The 27117-nt window shown below is 45.0% G+C and overlaps 1 protein-coding gene and 1 long non-coding RNA gene across 2 annotated transcripts in view; one reads left to right on the forward strand and one right to left on the reverse strand.

Moving 5' to 3' along the window:
• LOC119162157 (LIM/homeobox protein Lhx9-like) overlaps positions 1–25678 on the forward strand; it is a 58792-nt gene extending 33114 nt beyond the window's left edge. The window contains exons 2-3 of the mRNA XM_075879428.1: positions 17993–18135; positions 20795–25678. Coding sequence (XP_075735543.1) covers positions 17993–18135; positions 20795–20953 — 302 coding nt within the window. The 3' untranslated portion in view covers positions 20954–25678. The remainder of the gene's footprint in view (positions 1–17992; positions 18136–20794) is intronic.
• On the reverse strand, positions 27–22983 carry LOC142776203 (uncharacterized). The gene is made up of 3 exons (XR_012887373.1): positions 22873–22983; positions 487–575; positions 27–268 (listed from the first exon to the last, which is right to left on the reverse strand). It is a non-coding gene; the product is annotated as an uncharacterized LOC142776203 (long non-coding RNA).
• Positions 25679–27117: the final 1439 nt, after the last annotated feature.

The raw sequence follows: 27117 nt of genomic DNA on the forward strand, positions 1-27117 counted from the left end.
GGGTCTGTATCGAAACCTCTAACTGCTTCTTTTTGCTAAGCGAAAAGTGTTGTTTGTTTATTATTTGTCCAGATCTTGGAATATATGAAAACTGGGTCTCTCAAAAGATTCTTGTTTCACACATTAGTGCACTGACTCTTGTCCATTGATTAGCATGCGCGCACTGTTCGTCATGTGTTTCCTGTCATTACAGTTCTTTAACTGTTTTCCCAGTTTTGAGACGGCAGTCTAGAGTACTATAGAGCCTTGTGCCTTGCCGCATGTAATCCTGCAAAAAAATGCAAAAAAATCTCGCATCACAGAAAGGAAAAAAAAAACTTAAATAGAAGGAAGAGAAAGGAGTGGCTAGCGCTATTTTATATCATTCTATTTTAGGGGCCACAAAAATACTTAGGTCACAAAAAAAAAAATCCTGCCAAACGATACAGAGCTGGTTTAATGACCTGCTGCGAAAGACAATTGTTGCTTTGAATTGCTTATGTATACCTTTGTGCCCAATGGTTTCGAACTTGTCACTTCAGAGCTTCACTTTGAGCTTGCCATTACATTGAGCCTGCCAAGTGCCCATCCCAATTCTGAAAGGTAACGAAAGCGCTGTTACATTTTCTCAAAGACACCGGCCTGTTTCATCGTTTGTGATGTGAAACTGTTATGCGTCGGCGCAGTCAGTGGCTTTTTTCTCCTCCTCTATAGCTTCCCTTCCCCCTCTCCTCCAGTGCAGGGTAGCCTACCGGGGCTCAGCCCTGGTTAACCTCTTCGCCTTTCCGCATATTTTCTCTCTCTCTCTCTCTGACAAACTCGTCACTTTTTGCCATGCAGGTTACGCCTGTGCCAGATAATTTCTGAAAAGTACACTTCAACTGTGATGTATTTCTTGTTTCCTTATCTGTTTTGTTTTGTTTGCAACGCAGTGTTTATCGCTCATGATACCACTGATCATTGAATTTATTTGCTGCAAGAAAGATTACAGCTCTTCTTTATTACCTTAAGTATAATGTATTTTATATAGGTAATACGGCGTCAAGCTTGATACGGTCTTACTTTTCTTTTCTTTTGTCCTTCAGTAGCATTTCCAACCACTCGTGCAGTATTTTAAATCACCAATTTCAGCGTAACGGCTCCATTCGTAGAACTTCAATTACGAATAAAACATTGCCTTTTGTAATGAGCGAGTAGTCAAAGAAGAGAAAGCTAAATTATCAACGTAAAACAAGAGCAATCGCAATAGGGTTAGAAACAGGCAGGCCGAAGAAAAAGACATGGCGCTGAGCCTTTTTTCTTTCTGTTTCTTTCTAACCCTGTTGCGTTATTCGTTATTCTACGACTAACATTAAGCAACTTGCCCGACCAGCGATTCTGCTAAAGCATCAGCATGTTACCCATTATATGTTACAACCAATGTTCTGCAAATAACCATAATTACTGCCAATAGATAAAATAACGCGCCTATTAGCCATAGCGGAGCCACATGCACATTGTGTGAGCGACGACGAGCGGGGCACTTTTGCACAAATATATGCTCCTATATCGCACGAGCGTCCAATACACGGCTCAAGCAACGCATGGCGCACCACGTGCCTTTTTCCTTTGCACTTGGCAAGCGAGCCGACACATGTTTCCCATTCAAGAGCACGTGACTCTTGGCTAAGCCTCTTGTCACCCCTCGCTACCCCGAGTTGTGTGGCGTTTATTAGGCCTCTCATCTGCGGGTGAAGGCCCGGATTAAGGCGCCACGCTGGACGAAGCACAGAAGCAACTGCCAGATTAGTAGTGAGGGCCCTGTCCGACACAAGGGGAGGTGCGTTCAGGCGCACACGCCAGGCTCTTGACAAAGAGCGCCCGAGAGCTGTTGCGGTTAATCCCGGAGTTGAAACTCGAGCTCCCCGCTTGTCCCGCCGAGCGATGCGCAGCATTCTGTTCTCTGCGCTTTTTCGGGTGGAGCGCAGAAGTAGGGGCCCGTGGCGCCCGGTGTTTGGTGTCTCATCGGCGGCGTATGGACGCGATCACGTTTTATGAGGTCCTTCGGGACCGCGCATGCTTTAGTCATGCCTTGCAGGGAGAGAGAGAGCACCGTGAGCGATCCTGTAGCCAGCATGCCTCTGCCCGAGGATGAGACCGTACTTGTTTCTCACGAGGATTTTTGCGTTCCGATCCGACACCATGCACGTTTGTCCACACGCACCCCTTCTTCGCATGCATTGTCAGGTGGGCGTGACCCTAGCACAGTGAGCATGGCTACACTTCCGAGTTTCACTCTAGAAATACAGACTCATGTGGGGAAAGAGAACATGTGCATGGGTGCCACAGAGGGGAAATATCTTTGTGCAGCCGATATGGAGCACTGTCGGTCAAGCCTTGTATGCTGCAAGACATCGTATATATCTATATATATATATATCGAGAGACGTATGTGATAAGATATAGGAGGTAACTCACAAACACAAAAACATAGCTTCAGCAAAAGAAAACAATCTTTAGTACTTGAAGCGTTCAGAGAGCCATGTGGTTATATTGTCAGGTGAATGGCGTCCGAGGCACTTTCCTTCTCGTGACATTGTGTGTGACTCCAAGGACGCATCGGTCTCCACATCCAGGTGCCGGTGATTAGTTCCTGGCACTTTGCCATGAATCCTATTGCTTGTAGAGGCCAAGACAGTGGCTTGTATTGACGCGTGATTTCATGAAAGAGACGTTACCACCATGCATGAAGCCTCAGAGCATCCACGAAAAAAAAAAAGACTGCATCAACAGCCGAACCTCTTTATAAGAGACACTGATATAGGAGGCAAATGGGTATAAAAAACACCAGTGTACCTGCATCAAAGTACGGCTTGATGAGAACATGCAAACGAGGTACCCTGCTTATAAGAGACATCTCGTATAAAGGACGACAATTGCCGTCTGGAGCATGTTTCTTATAAAGAAGTTTAACTGTATTAAAGAAGGGTTAGCAGCATGTGTAGTGGCACATGCACTATACGCTTAGGAAGCAGGTTTAAGACATATGCTGTAGCTGCCATACACAACAATTTTACATGAGCAAGGACCGGGATTCGTGTGATGTTGGTCTGGCCATCACATCTCCAATTCACGACATATCTTATTTTAAGCTATTATAAGTAATCTTTTAAACGTCCAATAGTGATGCAGCAACGTTAGTTAGTTTACGGACCTCCATCCAGACTTCATCGACGTGAAGCTTCACTATCTTTGTCGGCTTTGGTGGGAAGTTCACGAAGGCATAAGTACCATTAAGTGTAAGGAACGGTGGTGTGGAAAGCAAGATCGATCTGTGGCAGCGAAGAAAGCATAGGCCATTGGCTATGCCACTGCCCTCGCTTTGCATAGGAAACACAATCGCATCCTGACGCGCTGCACCGAATGGGCAATCGGCCGCTCTCTGTGCAGTTGCTGTTGGAGAGTCGTCTCCATCTCTCGTTGGCCCGCAAGGCGCTGAAGACACTTACGTGATTTATGAGGAAGATGCACCTGTGCGAACGCCTTTGTTTAATGAGTGCAACGAACACATACGTAGATGTAGATGTAGATGTAGATCCTGAACTCATGGCCCCCACCCACCCTGGGGGATCGGCCAAGAATCGGGTAGCTTACCAAAAAAAAAATGAATGTATATAATTAAGTTCTGGCGAAAAGAAAATTAACGGGAATATAGCTTTTGTAAATTATTTTCGAGAAAAAATTTTGATGAATTATTTCCTACCGAATGAGCAATAAATGATTGATATCAAAGAAACTTTTTCTACAGCCTACACGGGTTAACTGAGAGCCTTTTGGTACTGAGGTTATCAAGTAAATCTCTTAGACTGTACAATATAATCTTGCACGGCCGCGCACACTTTCCCGTTGCTGTGCCCTAGGGTATGTGCACCTAGAGATAGTAAATTTGACGTTGTCAACGCTAAGCCAAGGATTTGTAATGGTATTTCTAGTGATACCTTTCTTAATGTTGAAAACTTTCTACAAGAGATGAAAAAGTGCTCCACAGTTTCCTCTTCTCCACAAAAAGAACAAAGTGGGGAAGGAGTGAAGCCTGCTCTGAACAAATAAAAATTTAATGGAGGAATACGACAGCGTACTCGAGTGATTAAAACTTCCAGGCATCAGATATGACATGAGGAAGGTTTCCACGGTGTCATTAGATGGTTGAAATCCACAGAATTTTTTAAAGATGGTGTAGAAAATTCTCGCATCATCATTTGCCTCCGGATTCGAGAAGCTACTATAAGGGCTGGTGTAGGGGTAATATTGATAGCTGGTCCATCTATACGCCGCTTTCGCTAGTGCATCAGCTGTTTCACTTAGAGTTATGGCTCTATGCCCAGGCACCCATACTAATCGCACCTGTGTTAAGTGATTGGGTACTAGGGAGTTGAATTCGCCTAGTGCTTTCGAATCACCGGATGCCGTGAGCGCACTGCAGACCGACAAGGAGTCTGTTAATATTACGGCGGAATTCATTAATGTTCGCAGTTTTCGAAGGGCCGATACTATGGCTAAAAATTCTGCAATAAAAATAGGTGTCAAATCTCGAATTAGGAGGGAAAAGGACCAGCCTAGAACAGGGCAGAATATACCGATGCCACTATTTTCATCTCGCTGTGAAGCGTCCGTCGCAATGATGACATGTGCTTGCATTCCTAGCAGGTAGTCCTGTAAAGTAGCTCTTAACAAATTACTCGGCAGGTGTTTAGCACTATTAGAGAAAATGTCATCAAAGTATATTTGGAGAGAACTTGTCGAGCTACAACTTCTGTAATTTGCGCGGACAGTGGGTTGAGAAGTGATTGTACAAACTTTACTTGAGGTGTGTGAAATCTAGGTCAATGGCAATTAAAAATAAACTAGGTTGCGCAATGAAAGCTGTTTCTCTACGCCTCAAAGGAGATTCAAATGCCCTTAAGTACGTTTGTACAGTCAATATTTTGAATCTGGTGAGGAGTGAGAGAATTTTAGCTTCTATATATAAAACGTTCTTCGTTATAAGTTTAGGTAACCCTAAGCATATGCGCAGTGCCTGTTTCTCCAGAAGAACATGGGGACGTAGCTTATACGCAGGTGCCCCAGAATATAAGACAAAAATCTAGAATCGGCCTCATATACATGCGGTATATTGATAATAAAGGGGCTCTGCGCATTCCTGATCGCCTGTTCCTTATCGTTCGTAATAAGCCGACTGGTGTCGGCGCATTTACTTTTCATTTCCATCCTTCCTTTTCTCATCTTTTCTTCATTTTTATATGAATCTCCACCCACCGTATAATCAATCGTAAATGTTTGTGGTTAACCTTCCTGTCTTTTTTTCTATAAGCCTTTATTTGCGTTCTATTTAGATAGGGTTGATTTGTTGGCTGAACAATTGCCAACAAGAAATAACGAAAATGCAAACACACAAATGACGAAACATTGTTCCTGCAAGCTCTTGACCGAATAAGAACTTGTCGTAACTTCTGGAAGGCGCTGGAATCTTTCTAGTTTCTCTATTTTTCGCTCATTGTTTTAAGTGCGTTGTACTTCAGGTACCCAGCTTGTCGTGTATACTGTCGTCATCGATTGGTGAAATGCAGAAAAAGCGTGAGTGGCATAGCAATCTGTAACATATTGAGTGCGTGCTCACACCAAAAAGAGGCCTTCTTTTTCTTGTTCTTGGAGCGCCTGGATGTTGATATTACGTGACAAGCATTTTAGGGGCCTGGGTGGTCGTGTGCTGTCATCGCTTGGCGTAGCTCCGGGAAGACCACGCATAAATATGGTGAAAAAAAAGAGGAAGCAAGCAAGAAAACGAAAGAGAGAGAAAGAAAAACAAAAATAGTAAAAAATAGAAATCAACAGAAATTGAGAAAAAAGACAGAAATAACTTGAAAAAGAGAAAAAGAAAGAAAAAAACTGAAGAGAAACAACGAAGGTTGTCCAGTTCCGCCCTTCATTCAGCCTTGGCGCCACTAGTACAAAGCTGCCTTTATATGACCAATTCTTGCATTCTGAGAGAAACTATTTTGGCCTCAAAGCCAGCTCTCATACATTTTCGCTATACAAGTGTATGTCCACCACAAGCTTTAGTTTCCGATAGCTTTCCGATATCGCTGCTTTTCCGACTTGCTCACATTTGTTCGTATTGGCTCAAGCCCATTTGTCAAGACTAATTTAAAGTGGCATTGTGTTTACACCTGCCAGGTTATATCCTGATTTTGGTGAGCGCTAGACAGGTCACTTTTTTCCAACTGGTCTACGCGATATTCGGCAATCCATCTCTTGCCAAGTTTAAGAGAAATGCATTGCCTTACGAGAATTCCAGGGCAACACGTTTATTTCTCTTCTACTTGTCTAATTCTGGGCAGCTCTAAATCTCGATATAAGTATACCTAAGTTGCCCAACAAATTCAGGAGCGTGCACCCTGTGAAATATGCGCGATTGCTTGTATGTTAATGTACGTAAGTTGATTTTTAGTAGGTTAAGAGTACCCATGAGGAAGTGTAACTGAATAGGGAAAACACGTATTTCCAACGTAATGAAAAGGGTTTAGTTTTATACTGGCGAATCATGTTGCTTTTTTTTTTGTTACCTGCGCTAGTCGTTTTTTTTTTGTTGTTCAATATGGAATTAATCGCCTTCTAGGGAACAGTGAAGAGAAAAGAATATAGAAAAAAAGAAAAGAAAGAAAGCAGTTATATACCATTATGTGATAACAAGAGTACCATTTTTGCCGAAGATGCTTGATGAGCACAGAAAGGCGGCAAAAAGAAATGTCGCTGCCGATGACACATTGAAGTTCCTACAGCGGATCGTCGTTACTTCATAGTATGTGATGGTGCTGGCTGGGGTCACACAAATCTTGATCGGCGAAGAATGGTTACATTCTCTTTAAAAGGAGCCACGGACATGATGGCGAGTTTCGGGAGCTTTTAAAGAACCAGCATGTTGAAAACGTAACGTAGAAGACTTTGAAATGCAGGCCATTACACTGGCATACCAGCATTGATAATTCACAAAAAGTTAAAAAAAGAAGAGCGAATAAAACTTTGACCTCTAGTTATTTTTTTTTATTTATAACCACTAATTTGCACCAATGACGCTTTTAAAGCACAATAGATCAGTTTAAAATGATTCAGTGTGTCGTGTTAGTCTTATTTTAAACGGAAAACATCTTGTCTTCCCCTTGTGTTCTTCAAAGAAAGTAAAAAAAAAAGGTAGTTCAATGGCGATAGGCAACATAGATTCACACTGTCGGTGCCGCCGACTTCGTTGTGGACCCACTGAGAGTTCTTGTGATGTTCGTACGTCCAGGACGGTAGGGAATAAGCACGCTTAAAGGTGTTAGACTCCGGGTGACCAGTAAAAGCCGAATTCTGCAATGGGTGGCTCAATAGAGTGTTGCGCTCACACACAATATGCACACTGGCGTCCACGTTGAGCTGCAGCGTGTGCTCTGAGCAGTGAACGCAACGTCAGCATTGTTTAGTGCATCCGGTATACCAGTATACGCAAGGGCGTCAGTGGAACGCAGGGGTTACCGAGATGGTGGCTAAGGTACTCGGCTACTGACCCGCACGTCGCGGGTTCGAATCCCGGCTGCGGCGGCTGCATTTCTGATGGAGGCGGAAATGTTGTAGGCCCATGTGCTCAGATTTGGGTGCACGTTAAAGAACCCCAGGTGGTCGAAATTTCCGGAGCCCTCCATTACGGCGTCTCTCATAATCATATGCTGGTTTTGGGACGTTAAACCCCACAGATCAATCAATTACCGAGGTGGTTACCGAAGATCTTGTCGAAAAGTCATGTCCTCCGTTTACCACTTAGTGAGAGCGGAGTACTCTATATATGAACTGTTCTTCTAAAATACAACGAATATTTGCTGAAATTTGTACTTTACACAGTTTAATAACGACTGTGTAACACTGCACATGAGGTACCATGACAAACCTTACGCTACTCGATCGTCTTATTTGTAGCGTTGAAAGAGCACCAATAAATATTTTAAAGTGGAGTTGTTTTCAATTTATTGACGCTATCGCAAGTATATTTCTTTTTATACCAGGCACGTGACTTCACTGAGTAGATGCCATCCCCATTCGATCCGGTCTCATTACGACTCCATCGCCCCACGTGAGAGCGATGGAGGGGGTGGCAAATCCCTCAGATACGCAGTAAATGCTCACGCCTTTGACATAAGTCGAGGCTTGTTAAACAAAGCACGCATGCCCGCTTTTGACTGCTGCAGGAGGGTCTTGCGTCGTGAGCGAAAAAAAAAATATTTTTTTTTCTCTTGTTTCGCTTGCTCCACGCAGAAGACAAAAGCGAGCGGACGAGTGATAGAGACGGGGAGAAAGTTTCTGCCCCATATCTTCCCTTTGTGCTTGAAACGTGCCCTCGGCGGGGCTCGACAGGGGCCACTGGCTTTTCCGGCAGGGCACCGAGAGAGCCGTCGCTGAAGAGACACGCGGCGCGCGCGTTCGTGCGCAGTCCGGCAGAAGGGCAAGTGTGCTCGACTCTTTTGTGTCGAGCCCACCCCCTGCACTTCTACTTCCACCGTGGCAACCGCCGACGTGCCGCTAGCGGTGCTCGCTCCGCTCCCTCTTGTGTACACGGTGCACTTCTCTCGCGATGGCTCCTCGTGCACTCTTTGCCGTCGCAGTGTGAGGCGAGAGGCAGGTTTTTCAGCACTGGCGGCTGGGTCGCGCGGCCAGGACGAAAAAGGCAGGAGGGGAGGGACAGCTTGCGCAACAACAAAGGTTCGATGTTGCTGGGGGCTTCGGAGGGGTGGGGGCTAGTTGAGTGTGTGTCCCGAAGTCACGTGCCCCCGAAGTGCTTTCCCAGCGGCGGGGGGTTGCGTGACAATGCGGCGCGCGTCATCGGGCCGTCATCGCGGTGGCCGGGACGTCGACGGGAGCGCGGCCGCGGTGACTGTGTCGCGCAGCTCCGAAGCTCGCCTGGCTTCGACGAGTGGTCGTCACGTACCGCTGCGGGGCCACGCACTTGCCCGTGATTCCGGCTTTCGTGAAAAGTCGCCGAGTGTTGTGGGGGGCAACAGAGATGTCACCAACCGGGGAATGACGGATGCACGTGGCTTACCGAGACAGACACTGAAGGTATTGACGTCGATAAGACATGCACTGTATCATACACAGGAAAAGCTAAATTTAGTTCGTGATAATCTGAGTGCACTGCATTTTCTCTTTTTTCTCTCTGATTGCCACGCTCAATTTTCGCGGGCTTTCACATAGAACTCTCCAGCGGCCATTCCAGAATGAATGGGGTTACATGCGTTCATGTCACGCTGACATAGGTTGGAAAAAACAGGTGTCGGTTAATAAGTTCAACTGGCCTTATAATAAATCATTAGAGTCCATATTCATAAAATAATATGGTTCGTTCAGATTCTTTGTTAGAGAAAATATTAGCCAATCCTAATCCTGGAGGCATCACGAACAATCCCGGCTAGCCAATGAAAATGAGCATTCACGACCGAATAGCTCTGTAAATACTTGTCATCGTTCACTGCTCAACTCTATCCACGGATGAAAAGAAAACTGATAAAACACGTGTACCAACTTACAACTGATTTAATGCAACCAAGACCGACACTTACCTATACATCACCATCGCAGACACACCTGGTGGCAACTAAACAAGTGGACAATCGAAACGCCACGATCTGCTATCGAATTTACATTTCAACATGAAAAACATAACAAAAAAGCAATGGCAGAAGCCTCATTGACACGTCCTGCGCAAGCAGGCAAATTCTTTTATGTATAGATAGAGGCCCTTATCACCGATATTTCCTATACGAAACACCTGTATTATTCTCTTTCAATTTCATGCCTCTCTGTCGACGAGTGATGACACATAGTTTTAATACCGGTGACACATAGTCGAAGATAACAACGTCATTTCGTTGTATGTGTATCTCATTATTTATAATTTCGTAATCTTACTATCTTTGCTGCTCCCGTTGCTAATAAAATATTTCGTTTTATATTGCATATAGAAGGTCCCAATGCAATTTGCACTAAGCGACTTTTTGTGTATGTCCTTATATTGTACATAGATTTCTGAAACAATCAAACATTTTTTATTGATTGATTTACATAAATGTGTGTGTTCGCTAAAGAAGGAGTGCACCGATAAAAAACTACAGTGATAGACTTTGCGTGTACGTGTAGGATACGAAGGGCAGACCCGTGTTCCCTCAGTCTAATGTTGACAGACCACCCACTTTGTCCGACTTATGATTTTCTACAGCTAAGTGGGACCTGGTACACAGCGCCAGTTCCGCCCGACCTGTATCTTTTTAGATTTTTTTTCTGGTATACACAGATTCTTTGCGTACCCGAGGATTCCGCCGCCCTTCTGATTCTGGGACACATGTTTTGATGCTGGAAACATAGTAGCAAGACCAAATCACGTCGATACGTTTTACAAATCGTGCGACAGTTCATGAATCTATAGAAACACTGCAAGCTTTCTTTAGCCTTCGTCCCAGCCACTTCTGGAACTTTTCGCCTTACTTTTTACGACTGCAATAAGTTTGCTGCAGATCATGCTTAAAACATGGGTGATGTAACCAACTAGACTCTTAGTTTGCTATCGGAAGGTGAGGTTTGCTTCATGCAATCATGATCTGAAAAAGAGAAGATGATCGTAGGCAGGAAAGAGCTATTCCATTCCTGATAAACTTAGAGTGGTTTGAAGCAAAATCCAGAAAAGGCTTCGCGCGTAGACTATAACGCTAGCACATGTGTCCCGGCTTAAACAATAATCTGATGTCCAAAACTGAGGCTCGTTGTCTTGCGTGAACTCTGTTGTATTGTGAACTTGGAGCACCGTGAAATAGCTCGGAAAATCTTTATTGCGTAAAGGACCCTTTGATTGCAACTATCCTTGCGCATAAACACTAGACAGTAATCCACGTACCCGAAAATGGATTGAGATATCATTGGATAGGCGTTTTGAGTACGGAGTTTTTGCCCGTGTTGTTTAGATCTCCTCTCCATCCGCTTCAAGTGCTATGCTGTGAATATAATAATAATTGCTGAGGTTTAACGTCCCAAAACGACCATATGGTTATGAGAGGCGCCGTAGTGGAGGCCTCCGGAAATTTAGACCACCTGGAATTCTTAACGTTTACCTAAATCTAAGCACACGGGCTTAAAGCATATTCGCCTTCATTGAAAATGCGGCAGCCATGACCGGGGATTCGATCACGCGATCTTCTGGAGCAGCCGCGTGCCTTAGCCACATAGACCACTGTGGTGGGGCTGCATCCTCTTAAAGACTAAGTAGTGTCATAAAGAGATTGCGCAAAGACAGCCTATGTTTTTGTGTTATGGCTGAGCATACTTCGGAAGCAGTTAATTACTGGCTAAAATTTTGTCGATTGTGTATTTTCTAGTAAATCATGAGATCGCACTACAATAGTGTACGGAAAGCAGCTGAAGTGGCCCCTCGCAAGTTGAAGATCATCACTTGGAGACTATTACACATGTGATTTTCAAATGGGAGTAATTTGACGAAGCTACTTTGTGAGGAGAGGGGGGGTCTGAGGAATCCTTCTTCAAAAAAAAAATAATGAATACCAATTACAGCGGGAGTCAATGATATGTGAAGCGCGAATGAGGATGGTTGAATTGTCAAATTAAATTCACCACAACGTTACGAGGAGGACGTTAATTGTGCCATACGTGACTTCATTGTCATGATTATCATGTTTGCACCTGTAATGTCTGCTCATCGTCCATTCACGCCACGCAATACCAAATATTGTCACGGGGTCGTGACGTGGCCAAAGACAGGAAACTTCGTGTTGGGATTTAACTGTTTATTTGGACGAACCTGTGCCCGGTAAATGGAAAGTCTAATTACAGCAGCAGTCTTGCACAGATAGCAGTCTCGGACTGATAGTGGCGAACGCAGCGTCGGCCTTCGATCAACAACTGACAAGCGGCGAAGCGCGTCGGCATTTATACCCTTGCCGTCGAATGTTCTAGCGTTATCGCTGGCGGTGGCGTAGGTTCCAGAACAATCTGTACCGTTCGCACAGTGGGCGTGGTCTTATCGAAATGATCTACTACAGTACCTTCTCGAAACCTGCAGGCGCAGTTTGCGCCGAGAATCATGTGGTGTTTCGGAACGATAACAAAAACTTGTGAAATGGAACGTGGCATTGCCCCCCTCTGAAAATAGGCATCGTCCCGATGCTTTAACTAAAGATGAAGGTACAATAATAATGCAAGAAAGTACAATGAATAAATTACAATACAACAATAATACAAAAAACACTGTTTCAGTTTGTTAACGTGCATGAAACGGCTTGAGGCGTGCGACATGGACGACTTCAGGTCGCGATCGGCGTCGTCGAGAGTTCGTGATGCCGTCGGGGACAACCTCGTAATCAAGTGGGCTGAGACGTCGAACCACCCTGTACGGTCCGAAGTAGCGTCGCAGAAGCTTTTCACTTAGTCCACGTCGGCGTATCGGCGTCCACCGCCAAACACGTTCACCGGGCTGGTATTCCACGAAGCGTCGTCGAAGGTTGTAATGGTGGCTGTCTGTCATCTGTTGATTCTTGATACGGAGACGCGCAAGTTGTTGGGCTTCTTCGGCGCGTTGAAGGTACTCGCTCACATCGAGGTTTTCTTCGTCGGTGACGTTGGGTAACATGGCATCGAGCGTCGTTGCCGGGCTCCTTCCGTACACCAATTTGTATGGAGATATCTGCGTCGTCTCCTGCACCGCCGTGTTGTATGCGAAGGTCACATACGGAAGAATGGCGTCCCATGTCTTGTGTTCGACATCGACGTACATTGACAGCATGTCGGCGATCGTCTTGTTAAGCCGCTCGGTGAGGCCGTTGGTCTGTGGGTGGTACGCTGTCGTCCGGCGGTGGTTTGTTTGGCTGTATGCCAAGATCGCTTGAGTTAAGTCGGCAGTGAATGCCGTTCCTCTGTCGGTGATAAGGACCTCCGGAGCGCCGTGACGTAGGACGATATTTTCGACGAAGAACTTAGCTACCTCGGATGCACTGCCTTTTGGCAGGGCTTTTGTCTCGGCGTAGCGGGTGAGGTAGTCGGTAGCTACCACGATCCACTTGTTCCCGAAAGCCGACGTCGGGAACGGCCCTAGTAGGTCCATACCAATCTGCTGGAAAGGTCGACAAGGTGGATCAATTGGCTGCAGAAGTCCCGCTGGCCTTGTCGGCGGTGTCTTGCGTCGCTGACAGTCCCGGCATGTCCTCACATAACGAGTGACGTCGGTGGTAAGACGTGGCCAGTAGTACCTTTCTTGTATCCTCGCGAGCGTGCGAGGAACACAGAGGTGCCCTGCCGTCGGATCGTCGTGTAGGGCCTGCAGGAGTTCTGGTCGCAGAGCTGAAGGCACCACAAGGAGGTACTTAGCTCGAAGCGGTGAAAAGTTTTTCTTTTGTAGAAGACCGTTTCGTAGGAAGAACGACGCAAGTGCGCGCTTGAATACCTTCGGGACTTCGGCGGTCCTGCCTTCGAGGTATTCTATTAGGGCCTTAAGTTCCGGGTCGGCCCGCTGTCGTTCAGCGAAGTCGTCTGTAGTTATCGTTCCCAAGAAGTAGTCGTCATCCGGGTCGTCAGGTAGCGGTTGGTCGACAGGCGCACGAGAGAGACAGTCGGCATCGGAGTGTTTTTTGCCGGACTTGTAAATGACAGTAATGTCATACATATTCTTGAAGTCTCAGGCTCCATCGTGCGAGGCGACCTGAAGGGTCCTTCAAGGTGGCTAGCCAACACAAGGCGTGGTGGTCGCTCACAACTTTAAAGGGCCTGCCGTAGAGGTAGGGGCGAAATTTCGACGTAGCCCAGATGATGGCGAGGCACTCCTTTTCTGTTGTGGAATAATTTGCTTCTGCTTTGGATAGCGATCGGCTGGCGTAACCAATAACCCTTTCAAGTCCGTCAGCCCTCTGCACAAGAACGGCGCCAAGACCTACGCTGCTTGCGTCAGTATGTATTTCTGTCTCGGCGAATTCGTCGAAATGGGCAAGTAACGGAGGCGTCTGGAGGCGATGTTTAAGCTCCTGGAAAGCGTGTTCCTGTGGCGTTTCCCACTTGAATTCCACGTCGGCTTTGGTAAGGTTAGTGAGAGGATCGGCGATGCGGGCGAAGTTTTTCACGAACCGCCTATAATAGGCGCACAGGCCCAGAAATCGGCGCACGGCCTTCTTGTCAGTGGGCGGCGGGAAGTTGGCGATGGCGGCTGTTTTCCGCGGATCGGGACGAACTCCAGACTTGCTGATAACGTGCCCCAGAAACAAGAGCTCCTCATACGCAAATCTGCACTTTTCTGGCTTCAGTGTGAGTCCGGACGTCTTGATGGCTTGAAGTACAGGTTCAAGGCGCCGAAGATGCTCGTCGAAACTCGAGGAAAACACGACGACGTCATCTAAGTACACAAGGCAAGTCTGCCACTTCAATCCTGCCAGTACTGTATCCATAAAGCGTTGAAAAGTTGCAGGCGCTGAGCAAAGGCCGAAGGGCATCACCTTAAACTCGAAGAGGCCGTCCGGTGTTATAAACGCCGTCTTCTCTCGGTCTCTTTCGTCGACTTCGATTTGCCAATAGCCAGTCTTGAGGTCCATTGACGAAAAGTACTTGGCGTTATGGAGGCGATCAAGTGCGTCGTCTATTCGTGGGAGAGGATACACGTCCTTTCTTGTGATTTTGTTCAGGCGGCGATAATCGACGCAGAAACGTAGGGTCCCATCCTTTGTCTTCACTAACACCACGGGGGACGCCCATTGGCTCTTGGACGGCTGGATAATGTCATCCCGCAGCATTTCATCAACTTGTCTCTTCATGGCCTCACGTTCTCGCGTCGAAACCCTGTACGGACTCTGACGGAGTGGTCTGGCATTTTCTTCGGTTATGATGCGATGTTTCGTGATTGGGGTCTGCCGAATTTTCGATGACGACGAAAAGCAATCTTCGTATTGCAGGAGCAGGGCCTTGAGCTGTGCTTGCTTATCGTTCGGAAGTCTGGGATTGACGTCGAAAGCTATGGGAGGGGCTTGGTTCCTCTGAGCAGGTTCCGCAGAATCGGCGAGGGCGAAAGCACTGGTGGCTTCGACAATTTCTTCGATGTATGCGACCGTTGTTCCTTTGTTCACATGTTTGTACTCATTGCTGAAATTCGCGAGCATAACCGTTGCTTTGCCTCCCCGCAGCTCTGCAATTCCTCTTGCGACGCAAATATTTCGGGTGACCAACAGATGCTGACTGCCTTCAACGACGCCTCCGTTACTTGCCCATTTCGACGAATTCGCCGAGACAGAAATACATACTGACGCAAGCAGCGTAGGTCTTGGCGCCGTTCGTGTGCAGAGGGCTGACGGACTTGAAAGGGTTATTGGTTACGCCAGCCGATCGCTATCCAAAGCAGAAGCAAATTATTCCACAACAGAAAAGGAGTGCCTCGCCATCATCTGGGCTACGTCGATATTTCGGTGCTGGGTACTGGGATCGTACCCAGCACCTCCACCAGATGTCACGGGGTCGTGACGTGGCCAAAGACAGGAAACTTCGTGTTGGGATTTAACTGTTTATTTGGGCGAACCTGTGCCCGGTAAAGGGAAAGTCTAATTACAGCAGCAGTCTTGCACAGATAGCAGTGATAGCGGCGAACGCAGCGTCGGCCTTCGATCAACAACTGACAAGCGGCGAAGCGCGTCGGCATTTATACCCTTGCCGTCGAATGTTCTAGCATTATCGCTGGCGGTGGCGTAGGTTTCAGAACAATCTGTACCGTTCGCACAGTGGGCGTGATCTTATCGAAATGATCTACTACAGTCCGGAACCTTCTCGAAACCTGCAGGCGCGGTTTGTGCCGAGAATCGTGTGGTGTTTCGGAACGATAACAAAAACTTGTGAAATGGAACGTGGCATTATGGTATATGTGAAGGTGGCGAAACGACCAGGAGTGTATCACGAGCGTGGCATTTAGTCATGTGCTTCCATGACATGCATGTGAGAATTATCGTGCTTGCACCAGTCGCATTACTTCATCTTCCATTCACGTCACGTAATACCGAATTTGGCGTATGTGAAGCTAGCGAAATGGCCACGAGTGCGAGTGCATCATGAGCATGGCATGTAGTCATGTACTAACAGGACACGCATGTCATGATTTCCATGTGAGGGCCTGTCATTTAGGTTCACTATGCAGTCATGTCATACCATACAAGTTTCGAGATATGTCATGTGAACGAAACCACCGCAAGAGCAGCAAGACCATTACATGTAAAGCATGACATTCATTACACGCATATCATAATTTTCATGTTATGACTAGTCAATTGCGCTCATCATACAGTCATGTTATGCCATACCAATTTATGTATAGATCCCGCTATTAAAACGGCCGGGAGAGCTAAAAGTCGATGGCGGCCAGAAAAGATGATAGATAGATAGATAGATAGATAGATAGATAGATAGATAGATAGATAGATAGATAGATAGATAGATAGATAGATAGATAGATAGATAGATAGATAGATAGATAGATGGGTAAGTGGGTAGGTAGGTAGGTAGGTAGGTAGGTAGGTAGGTAGGTAGGTAGGTAGGCAGGTAGGTAGGTAGGTAGGTAGGTAGGTAGGTAGGTAGGTAGGTAGGTAGGTAGGTAGGTAGGTAGGCAGAAAAGTAGGTTCCTTCTTATATTCGATTTGCTTTCTCACATGACATTCTCGCAATGCAACGGAGCAAATTTACGCTTCTACTTTTTCATCAGAAGCCGAAAAAACTTTTGTTACGGTCTTTTACGACATATGTACGCACGCATATTTTTTCTAGGCATGTATATTTGAAGGGAAAACAGTGCTAGGAACAGGTTGAATTTGGCTACACACCACAAAACGTATTGACGTGGTGCTGAGATAGAATTGGTGGGGTGCTTCAGTTCAGGCCTTTTTTGCAGCAGAGAATATTAGGCGCATATTTCAGTCTACATGTGTTAATTTATGACCGCTCCCCCACCCTCTGCACGATCACATTCTCTCGCTGAAAGGGTTTCCTCGTGCATTTCATCAGTTCCAAAGGGGTCTCCGAAACACCCATGAGTGAGAACCACTGAACTATGCATTACCTACACATAGGGACTGGATCACAGTGGTTTGGTCGATCACCTGCAAGTGTCTTTTTGATGAAACTTTGCTGAGCCAATCGCAGCCAGCCATTGGTATTCGTAATCGTTACTATCAAAGTGAACAAGAGAGAGATAGAAATAGCCTTGTGAATTGTATATTTGTTTAAGTGTCTGCTGACAGGAGCTATCGTTTACTACACATGTAGATGTTAAATAACTGCTGACGTGTTCAGTGATAATTAACACTTCATGGTTGCCATTGTGGAATAACAAAGTCTGATAACACAGTCGTACTTTACAAACACAAAGATGAGTGCACAAGGCTTTTAATTGAGGCAGCATACATAGCGCGTGAACACCTGAATAGCGTCAGCGAGCCATAGATAGCTCTGTCCGATAAGGAGATAGCATTTTTAGACAGTTGTAGATGCCATCGGAGTTAAGTAATCACTCGAAAGCACAGTAGGCGTTGGTAGGGTGGGGCTGACGTACATAGATGCTATCTGTTTTGTTATTTGGTCCGTGATTTGGTCTTATCGTATGTGCCATGACACTGTTTCATCTGTCAGTATGTATTTCATAAATTTCAAGTTGGTAGTAAGCGCTTGTCTCTGTCTTGCTGTCCGCGTCTAAGTATTGCGCTTTCATTTCAAAACAGCCATGTCGAAGTAAGAGTGATGTCATAGTTTAATTGATTTTCTTCTTCATTAAAACAGTATGTTAACGACTATAATTGATGCAACGAATATCAGCATATTGATTATTTCTTTAATGCCACTACTAACTAACTAAAAAAAATAACGAGAGAAAACACAACATGTTATTTCTGATTGCTTTCTGAAGTACGCTTCGTCTTGTGCAATCTCGCAGAGCGAAACAAGCGCATGCGCACCTCCTTCAAGCACAGTCAGCTGCGCGCGATGAAGGCCTACTTTACTGTCAACCACAACCCGGACTCCAAGGACTTGAAGCAGCTGTCTCTTCGCACGGGCCTCAGCAAGAGAGTGCTACAGGTACAAACTTTATAACTATATGCAGTACGACAAGATTCGCAATAATAATATAAGAATACGACGGTATTTACTAAGCCATAATGCGTAATAAAGTTGAAAACATGATATGAAAAGAAGACACTTTAGGAATACGCTTTGGAAGACATGACAACCGCATTCGTACGTTTAGTTGAAGGAACTACATTAAGCAGGACTGCGGTACATATTTTTCGCATAGCTACAATGAGATCCAGCATTTAGAACTCTCGTCATACCAAGTTTAAAGACCAGCGAACACTTCCGTCTAGACCATCGAACAACATCAACGGTGGCAGAGATTGTGGTCACCCGCGAGGTAATTCGTTATATATCGACACAGCCGCCTTGCAGCTCGGCTATATTTTGTGATTCTAAACAAGCCCTTTAGGTAGTAAATTTGATGCTCAAATGGGGGCCATATCATCTTCTTTCTCAAGATGTCGCTGAATCGCACGATGTAGCCAAAGTGGCCATCGTATAAGTTATCAGTGGATTCCAGGACATTGTGACCTACATGGAAACGAGCAAGCCAATGCGGAGGCGAAAATGGCTCACGATAACGCCGCAACATTGACTATTCCGTTTTCAAGACCGGATACTAACTGTTGTGTATAAACTACTCCAAGAAACTGCAGCAGAATATCCGTCCTTACCAAGTCACCTTCACCACCGTCTTCATTAACTTGACCCAGATATGCATGCTAGATTACCGCCAACTATGAAAATGAAAAGTTGCAGTGCAAGTTCATTGCACTGCCATGGTTATGATTAGGTGTGGCGTTTATTCATCATTACCTATACTCTGTCACCATCAACACCGTCTTCATTAAATTCACCCAGATATGCATGCTAGATTACCGCCAACTATGAAAATGAAAAGGTGCAGTGCAAGCTTATTGCACTGCCATTATTATAATTAGGTGTGGCGTTTATTCATCGTTACCTATACTCTATCAGCCGTGCAAACAGCCCCCCAGTTGTGAGGCCTGTGGCACCCCTGAGACAACTGAACATATCTTGTGCGTCTGCCCACAATATATCGTGCGAAAAAATTCGATGGCCACCGTCTTGATGAAATCTACCAAGCAGGTAGCTTCCAAAAAAAGTTTTGTTTGCACCACCTCGTCATCACCGCGATATTCTGAAAGCGGTGCCACAGGCCCCCAATTGTGAAGCCATGTTTTTAAGAGATACGTTTTTAAGGGATACAGAACTCGACAAGAGACCATAATCGATCCAAGGTCTTGCTTCATCGCCACCTACTTCATCGTCATCAACATCTTCTATCTCTAATTGTTTTCACCCCCTCCCCTTTCCTAACGCTGAATAGCACGCTGGAACATGGATTCAGGCTGACCTGTCAGCTTTTCTGTATCAATAAACATTTCTCTCTCCAGCATATAGAACTCCATCAATGTAGACTCCGGTAGATTTAATGGCTTGTTTCGCCAAGACCCGTAATATGACTAGCTTCTCGTAGCCGCTAGGTGACGCTGGGTCAGTGGTCTATGTTTTTGATTCAGCTACAAGGTTGGCGTTTCAGAGGAATCGAAATTCATCTGTCAATGTATAGCTTATTATTGTAGTCATGCGCGTCACACTTTTAATTTTCATTTTTTTCTCAGACGAAGTTCACTTTCGTGTGAAGAAAAAAAATTTGTAGCTTGCGCAGTTGGTGTTGTTTACATGCTTCCTTTAACGTGCGGTCGTTGTTATATAGTCCAAACTGGGTGGTGCATTAAAAAAAGGTTAGGAGAACATATGAATGATATTTGCAAAGGAATTAGTTCCAACCTTGTTTTGCGCTGCAAAAGCTGTGGGTGCCAGCCTCGATTTCCGGGCGTGAGTGTGCTGGTACGCCACACGGACAAATTAACTCGTGAAATAGCTGAAGCGTATTTTATTAGAAAACATGGTGACGGATGCGTGAGCCAACCTTCGGTGGCCTTGCATGACAAAGAGTTCGCGCTTTTATATAAGGGTTAGCCATTTTATCATTGTACCTTCTTTTTATCAGACCCTTCTCCAGAATATGTCACGTTGCTCACGTTTGCTGGTTGCCTGTTGTATATATTATCATGTATGCTGCGAATAATGAAATTCAGGTGGTAGTCTGCGCTCGCGTTGTCTTCTTTGCTTTCCTTGCCTCACCTTTCGTTTCACGTTTCTTCTAGCACCTTCATGCTCGCGCTGCAGCCCTTATTACCATGAATTCAAACCAACTAGCCCAAATAGCCGTTTTTCTTCAATGCCAGGAAGAAATTGGCAGAAGGGCAACTGGTGGGACAGACCAAACTCAGCACTTGTGAGGTATATAGCCATGACTCTGGCGGTCAGAAACATTTGTTGAAACCACCATAATCACTGGGTAGCTGGTCCGCACAACCTGATTGCGTCAATTTTGAGCAGTGTGGATCGCACAAATGCATCAAAAGTTACACGGAGACCACCCGCTCTAATTTTTACCATAATCTTTTTGTTAAACATGTTTTTGTGCTCAAGTGCCTTCTACTCCAACTGATTTGTGTGTGGTTCTGCACGAAGGCCACAACTCCGCATACGAAAACGCAGTCGAACACTGTCTATTTCCCCTTGCGACATTATAGTGTGCCTTACTAATGGCATTCTGCCTGCATGGCAGGTGTGGTTTCAGAATGCACGAGCCAAGTGGCGCCGAAACCTGCTGCGTCAAGCGAGCCACGGACCCGAGATTGCCCAGGACTCGAGTCCTCTCCAGGATCTTGGCGCCACCATCACGCTAGAGGAGCAGACTATACACTCCTATGCGAATCTCTTCTGAGGCTCGACCATGAAATTTCTCGGAGCTTCTTTGCGAATATAGTTAAATGTCACTGTTTAGAATACCATGACTCTGAATAGCGCAAATCTCCGTTCTGCAAGAGCAAAGAATGCCGCGCAAGGTCATGAAATCTTAGCTCAGTTTACTGGACGTTTACTGGCACGCGCGCCATCAAAAAAAGGTGGTGCCCTTGGTAGGCGTCCGGGTTACTATGCTGTGTGGTCTTGGACGGACGAAAGCTCACGGGAGAAAAGGAAATCCAGAATTCCTTTTCGCCAATTGAAAACCAGGTGTTTTCCCGATTACACGCCGACAGATGTCAGCTAATAATGTTTATGCCGATGGTCCTCACAATTTCCACCTGTACTCACTCGGGAGGATTGGCAGATAATCTAATTGATATCAGTTTTAGAAACATGAATTTATGGTAGTACGTTTATATCCGTTGAAAAAATAAAGCTTTTCTTTTTTATTATTTTATAGGTGTTCAGTGAACACCAGTGCCAGCACAACCGGCTCGAGATTGAGTGTGTATCTCAACTTCTGTGACCATGTAAATGACGATGAAGCAGTCGGTATGTATTATATTGTATAGTGGATAACCTCGTAGGGTGCTTGGCGATGTCCCACCCCTATCCACTCACTAATTTAGCATTCGTGATAAAAGAAGGTAAGGCACGCAGGCACAATAAGAGCAGTGAGCAGAAAAAAATATGACAAAGAAATAGGCACAGAGATCATTTACATAAATTTTAAATCGTATAGGCTCAAGAAAGGGGGAAGTAAATATTGTCAACGTATTTCTACGATTGCCAATTACCTGGACAAGATATGCAACCCCTTGCAGAAATAGAAGGAACACATAAAGGACAAACGTAGGACGTACATTAGTATCGTAAAAGACACCAGAAAATTTAGAGGCTGCCTTTCTGTTAGGGTACATTGAATTCTTTTCAGCAATCTCGCCACTATCCAACCATTTTTCGCACTCATGACATAGTAACTTCACGCCGAAATTCAATGAATGCGTTGCTTTAGACGGACACAAGAATAAATAAAAGCCCCAGTTCATCGAGGCTTCACATATAATTACTATAGTGGAATCGCAGACGTTCGTAAGCCTTCTATGATGCGCAGTAATATCTCGCGTTGACCCAAGTCAGCCTGATTGACAGGAGGCGTTACCATATCTGAGCTTGCGTATAGGACGCGTTGTGTCTGCTCATCTTTACCACCACAGGGTATACCCACTCAGTCGCTATTCGGCGTATGCAACCCTGCGGAATAACTTGACATTATTTCTTTCTAAAACTGATCATTGCAAGATGCTGGCGTCTTAAACGTGACCACACGTCGTCGGCAGAAATGAGGCAAGAACTTCATCGCTAAGCAGTAATTAATTACTGCACGAAGCATCTTGGCCATTAAATCACTGGTCTAACAAGTTAAGGAATCAAACATAAATGCAGGAATCAAGGAGTGAACTTATGATCTAACTTTTCCGTGCATCCGTTCTCCAGTTCATTTTTATTTGCAACGATACAACGCGTATAATAGGGCATTATACAACTAACTAAAAGGGATCAGGTACTAGAAGTTCACAGTTGGTATGGCTTGCAACATTACAATTACTGAAATATCTCCAAGAAATAAAAAGGAAAACGAAATCTATTGGCCAAATTAAGGATCTTCCTAATAATGATCCAGGGAAAAATTAGTTAACAAAATTAGAAAAGTGAAAGTTCAATATTTATACTGAAGACACTTAGAAGTGATGGTGTTGAAGTAGCTGGTTTAAGGGGAGATGCGGGTCGAAAAACGCGAGTTTTTTTCAAAGTACCGATTTTTTATTTTCGCCTGTTTCTATAAGATTAGTACCTCTACTGTTATGAAAAGAATAATACAGGTCGAGACTTAACTGAAAATGCTTTAAAATTGCATCTGAAGAGCCCAAGGTGCCTGTTAAAAGGTCGAAAGTGTGCAGTCTTCGACCACCTTGCCGCCGATAATGCGCCGCCGCTCGCCATTGTTGATCGTATGAGTCGAAGAGTCGAGCCTCACTCTTCAAATAACAACAGTTTCTCTCGCTGACGCAGCGCAAGAAATAATAAAAAAGAAGCACTCTTCTGCGCGTTTTTCGGGCGCCGCGACTGGCTTATCACATGGTACGAATCGGGGACCGCCATTGGCCGCTTCGCGTCTGTATGTGCTCTGAGACCTATTTGCGGTGCCCATGTCTTGTCGAGCGCCACAGCTGAACAATGCTTTTCTCGTGTAATTATCTTTGTTATGAATTAAAAAAGGCATTGCTCGCAAGTGAAAGCCGTTGTGCAGCGCGCTCTGTAGGAATAGGCTACGAGCAGCTGGTCCGATTTGCGGGAGTTCTTGGCTTGCAAAAGCCGATGCATCAAAAGTCATTCACACCCGTCAGCCGGAAAGTTCGTGATGCGCAAATGGATGACGTCAGCGCCAATCTTGAGAGGTCAAAAAAGCTCGCAGTGAGAGAACTTAGCAGGGACGACATTGCCATTATGTACGAAGGTATGTGGCACAAGCATGGCTGCAAAATGGCATGACACTGGACTTAGTTTGGATCTCGCAGTCCTGTCAAACTTCTTCCTAGCTTGCAGTTGGCACAAAGCTCTGCCAGATGGAGCGGAAGTTTGGCAAGCGTTTCATGGCCCTGTCTGTGAGCGAAATGTCTGGGAGGAGTCGGTTCGAAAAAGCTGAGAGGGACAAACTCATGGTGCTGGCGTATTTTAGTGGCGTTGGCCACTACAATAAGGATTGTTCTTTTGTGATGTGCAAATTTCATCTGATTTAATGATATCTTTCATAAATAAAACTCAATTTTAACATTAAAACTCGTTCTTCTCAAAACACAAATTTCGCCACTTTTTCCCCATGTGCCTCTCCTTTTTCGGGCACTGCTAGTGCTTTGCCCAAATTCTAAAACTTTGCCCAAATTTTTTCCAAAATATGGCCAATCCAATTATCTTGTTTAAATTTCTATAATTTATTGTATAATAAAGAAATTGTATGTAAACCTTTACTATGGTAGGAGAAATATGGACTTTTTACGTCTATTATTTTTCACGCATATTACATATTTTGTATGTGTTTCCTAATCAGCTATTTGGACTCTACACTTTATTTGAAGCATAATGAACTATAAATGGTAAAAACTTACAGAAGTTTAGGGATAAAAAGAGGGGGGCAAAACGGTTAATGTTTTCACTTCATCATATTGCAGAGCTGAAAGTGTGTAACTTGCAAGAAAACTACTTATATATTTGAAATCAGCATAAAAAGTTCCATAAACAGCTCAAGTTTCATTGCTCTAGTGTGAATAATAAAAAAAGTGTCTTCGAGTAGCATCTCCCCTTAAAACACCGCTGAGTAAATCAAAATGAAGAGAATGCTGATGTATGTGAATTCTCTATTTTTAATTATACTAAATATGTCATCCTGAAATCGGCGTCTATTTCTGCTGTATGTTTCTGTAATGCAGAACATTTCAAACAACAATAACACGCAATGCGAAACCATAATACTTGAGATTTAGTGAATAATGTGAACAGCAAAGGTAAATGCCTTCATTATCAAATAGAGGAATGTTGCACAGTGAAGTTTGAATTTTATTTCGTTGGCTTACTGATAAGCAGATATGACCAAAAATCGGGGGAAAGTCAGTCTCAGGTCAACTGTTGTTTAAGCAGCTTTAAAACAGCATGAGCGAACTATTATTTTAGTTTTAGACGCGTGTTAATTCAAGATAGAACGCATACATCTTTTTCTGCGGGCTTTGGTTGTGCCTAACTTGTCGTATCAAGACGATTGCTCGTCTCTCCTTGTTCATGAAAACTGTGCTCACATGTTTTGAGACCTTCGCAGGTGGTCTTAGTATAGTAAACTAAGCGTGAATTGTTTGTCATAAAAAAGTGCACTAGAGAAGAGGCTCCCTGTCATGAAATACAATAACGCTCTGTATCGTACAATCTTAAATATGCATATAAACTACTTCTCTAGACAGCTGACTGTTTAATGACAATATAACAATGTTTAAACCAATTATTCGCCGCTGCTGCTTCATTCTTGAAAACTTCTGCATAGCTGCAAGGCAGATCAATGGTTAAGTAACATTGTGACAGTGAAGCAAGGATGTGGTCAGCAGTGACAAAAGAATGTGTTCAAATTGTTACGCATGCCAGATGTCTTGTACGTCTTTCTTTTAATATGAAGAAAAAAAACACTTGCGTCCAGTTCATACTAAGGTATGAGCTGGACGCAAGTGTTGTAGGAAATACATTTCCACCGACAACGCAACTACTGAAAGCTAAAATGCCACAATCTGATCTTTAGTGAAAGCTTCACTGAGGTTCTAGCGATCAATTAGCATACCATCATCGCGTCATCGCTGTACGGTGCCACGTACCCCACACATTTCCTAGAAACAAGGCGCTTCACTTGATTACCATCGTCACTCTTTTGCTTATAGCAGCGATGAACCGATGTTAGCACCTCATTATAATTTCTCGGCGGCTCTCGTGCAAACCATTGGTAGCTTCAAAAATGAATGAATCGCAATTAAAATTGATTCTCTTGGACCACGTCAAGCTGGTTTGAACGCGTTGGGTTGTTGCACAAAAACGATGGGCGAACTGTGACGAAAATGTCATTGATAGCAATAAACGTAAATAAACACTTTGTCTGTTCCATTCGAAAGTTGTTGGAGTGTGTTATTTGCAGGCAAGCGGAAACCTGCACTCCCGTGTCAGAGCACACTCAACTGTAGGCTTACGAAAGAACCAAATACTGTGGCAAAGCTGAAATGTGTTCAAGTTTGGGAATGTCGCGTGAAGGAACACGCAGCACATTCGGTGTCCTATCATTTTTTTTAAATGCCAATGCATTTCTTAGTCGGGCTTTGTCAGGCATCCACGGCGTCCGCGGCGGTGTCCGCGCACTGGCAGGCGGTATCTCTCCGCTGTCACTCCCTCTACCATAGCAACAGCTGCGGGTGCGCGCGCTTATCCTCGCCCCTAGCAACCGGAGCATGTGGTGCGAGAAAGTGTTAGAGAGGGTAGGTGCAGTGATGCACCGCTAATTCATTCGACGTTCACTCTCTCTCTGCATCCCCTTTTTTGTCCGCTGGCGCCTCACTCTCGGCCGTTCCTTGGCTCGGCGCCTCTCAAGAACACCCCGAAATGTGTGCTCGAGACGCCACTGTGAAACATCAACGCACAGCCGAGAACGCTATTTGTTATGTTCGCTTCATAGTATTTTTAGGGGTTCAACTCCTCTTAGTCTAACCTTGTCACGCGTAACCGACAAAAAAAAAAAAAGAGACGAGAAAAAAAGAAGGTAGTATCTCCCGAAAAGTATAATAAATGGTGCTTATTCCTAAAAGTACATACAAGCTGAAGTTGGGTAAGAATATTCTAGATGGTGCTGTACCGATACTCTCCGATTGGCTGCTGCGCGGGCTGTGCGTGGGTACGCGGAGAACGAGTGCCTTTTCAAGTCTGCTGAATAGTCGCCGTACGTGGCGGATCGTTCGTGGGGCATGGATGAAGCAGAGCGGCGGGCGCGTTGAAGACGCTTGAGCTCGGCTTTTTTGGCTCGCGTCCCATCAGTGTTACCCACGTACCGTCTGCGTTTTCGAACGCGAAGGACGCATGGACGCATGCACATGGATGGATAGATGCTTCAGCCCACTCTTCATCATTCACTCCATGGATATGCTGTGATTATTTTTAACCGTGCACGCTAACTACAGTAGCTAAAAACGCAAACCGCGTTTCACGCGAAAAAAAAAACAATGCCACGTGCGGCGAACGGCAGTCTTAGCTGCACGGTGAAAAAAAAATAAAACAACATTCCTCTAACGCTGGGTTCTCACGTGCGAAACGCCTATAGGGAGGCTACGCAATGCATTCACATTTCCTTACGATTCCCTTCGTGGAGACGGGGCATTTTTTTCTTGATGTTTTTCTTACCTTCACTTTATAATCCAAATTGCCCACCTGCATTGGCGTGGCCTGGTTTGCGGTAATATGTCGTCTGGCAGGGTGAACACGGGCAACTGAAGGCGAGAATTCTATAGATGACATGACAGCGCTTAATTACAATGACTTAAGGTCTTTATATCAGGTTATTAATAT

This window comes from Rhipicephalus microplus, chromosome X (assembly GCF_043290135.1).
Source record: "Rhipicephalus microplus isolate Deutch F79 chromosome X, USDA_Rmic, whole genome shotgun sequence".
NCBI classification, from domain to species: domain Eukaryota; kingdom Metazoa; phylum Arthropoda; class Arachnida; order Ixodida; family Ixodidae; genus Rhipicephalus; species Rhipicephalus microplus.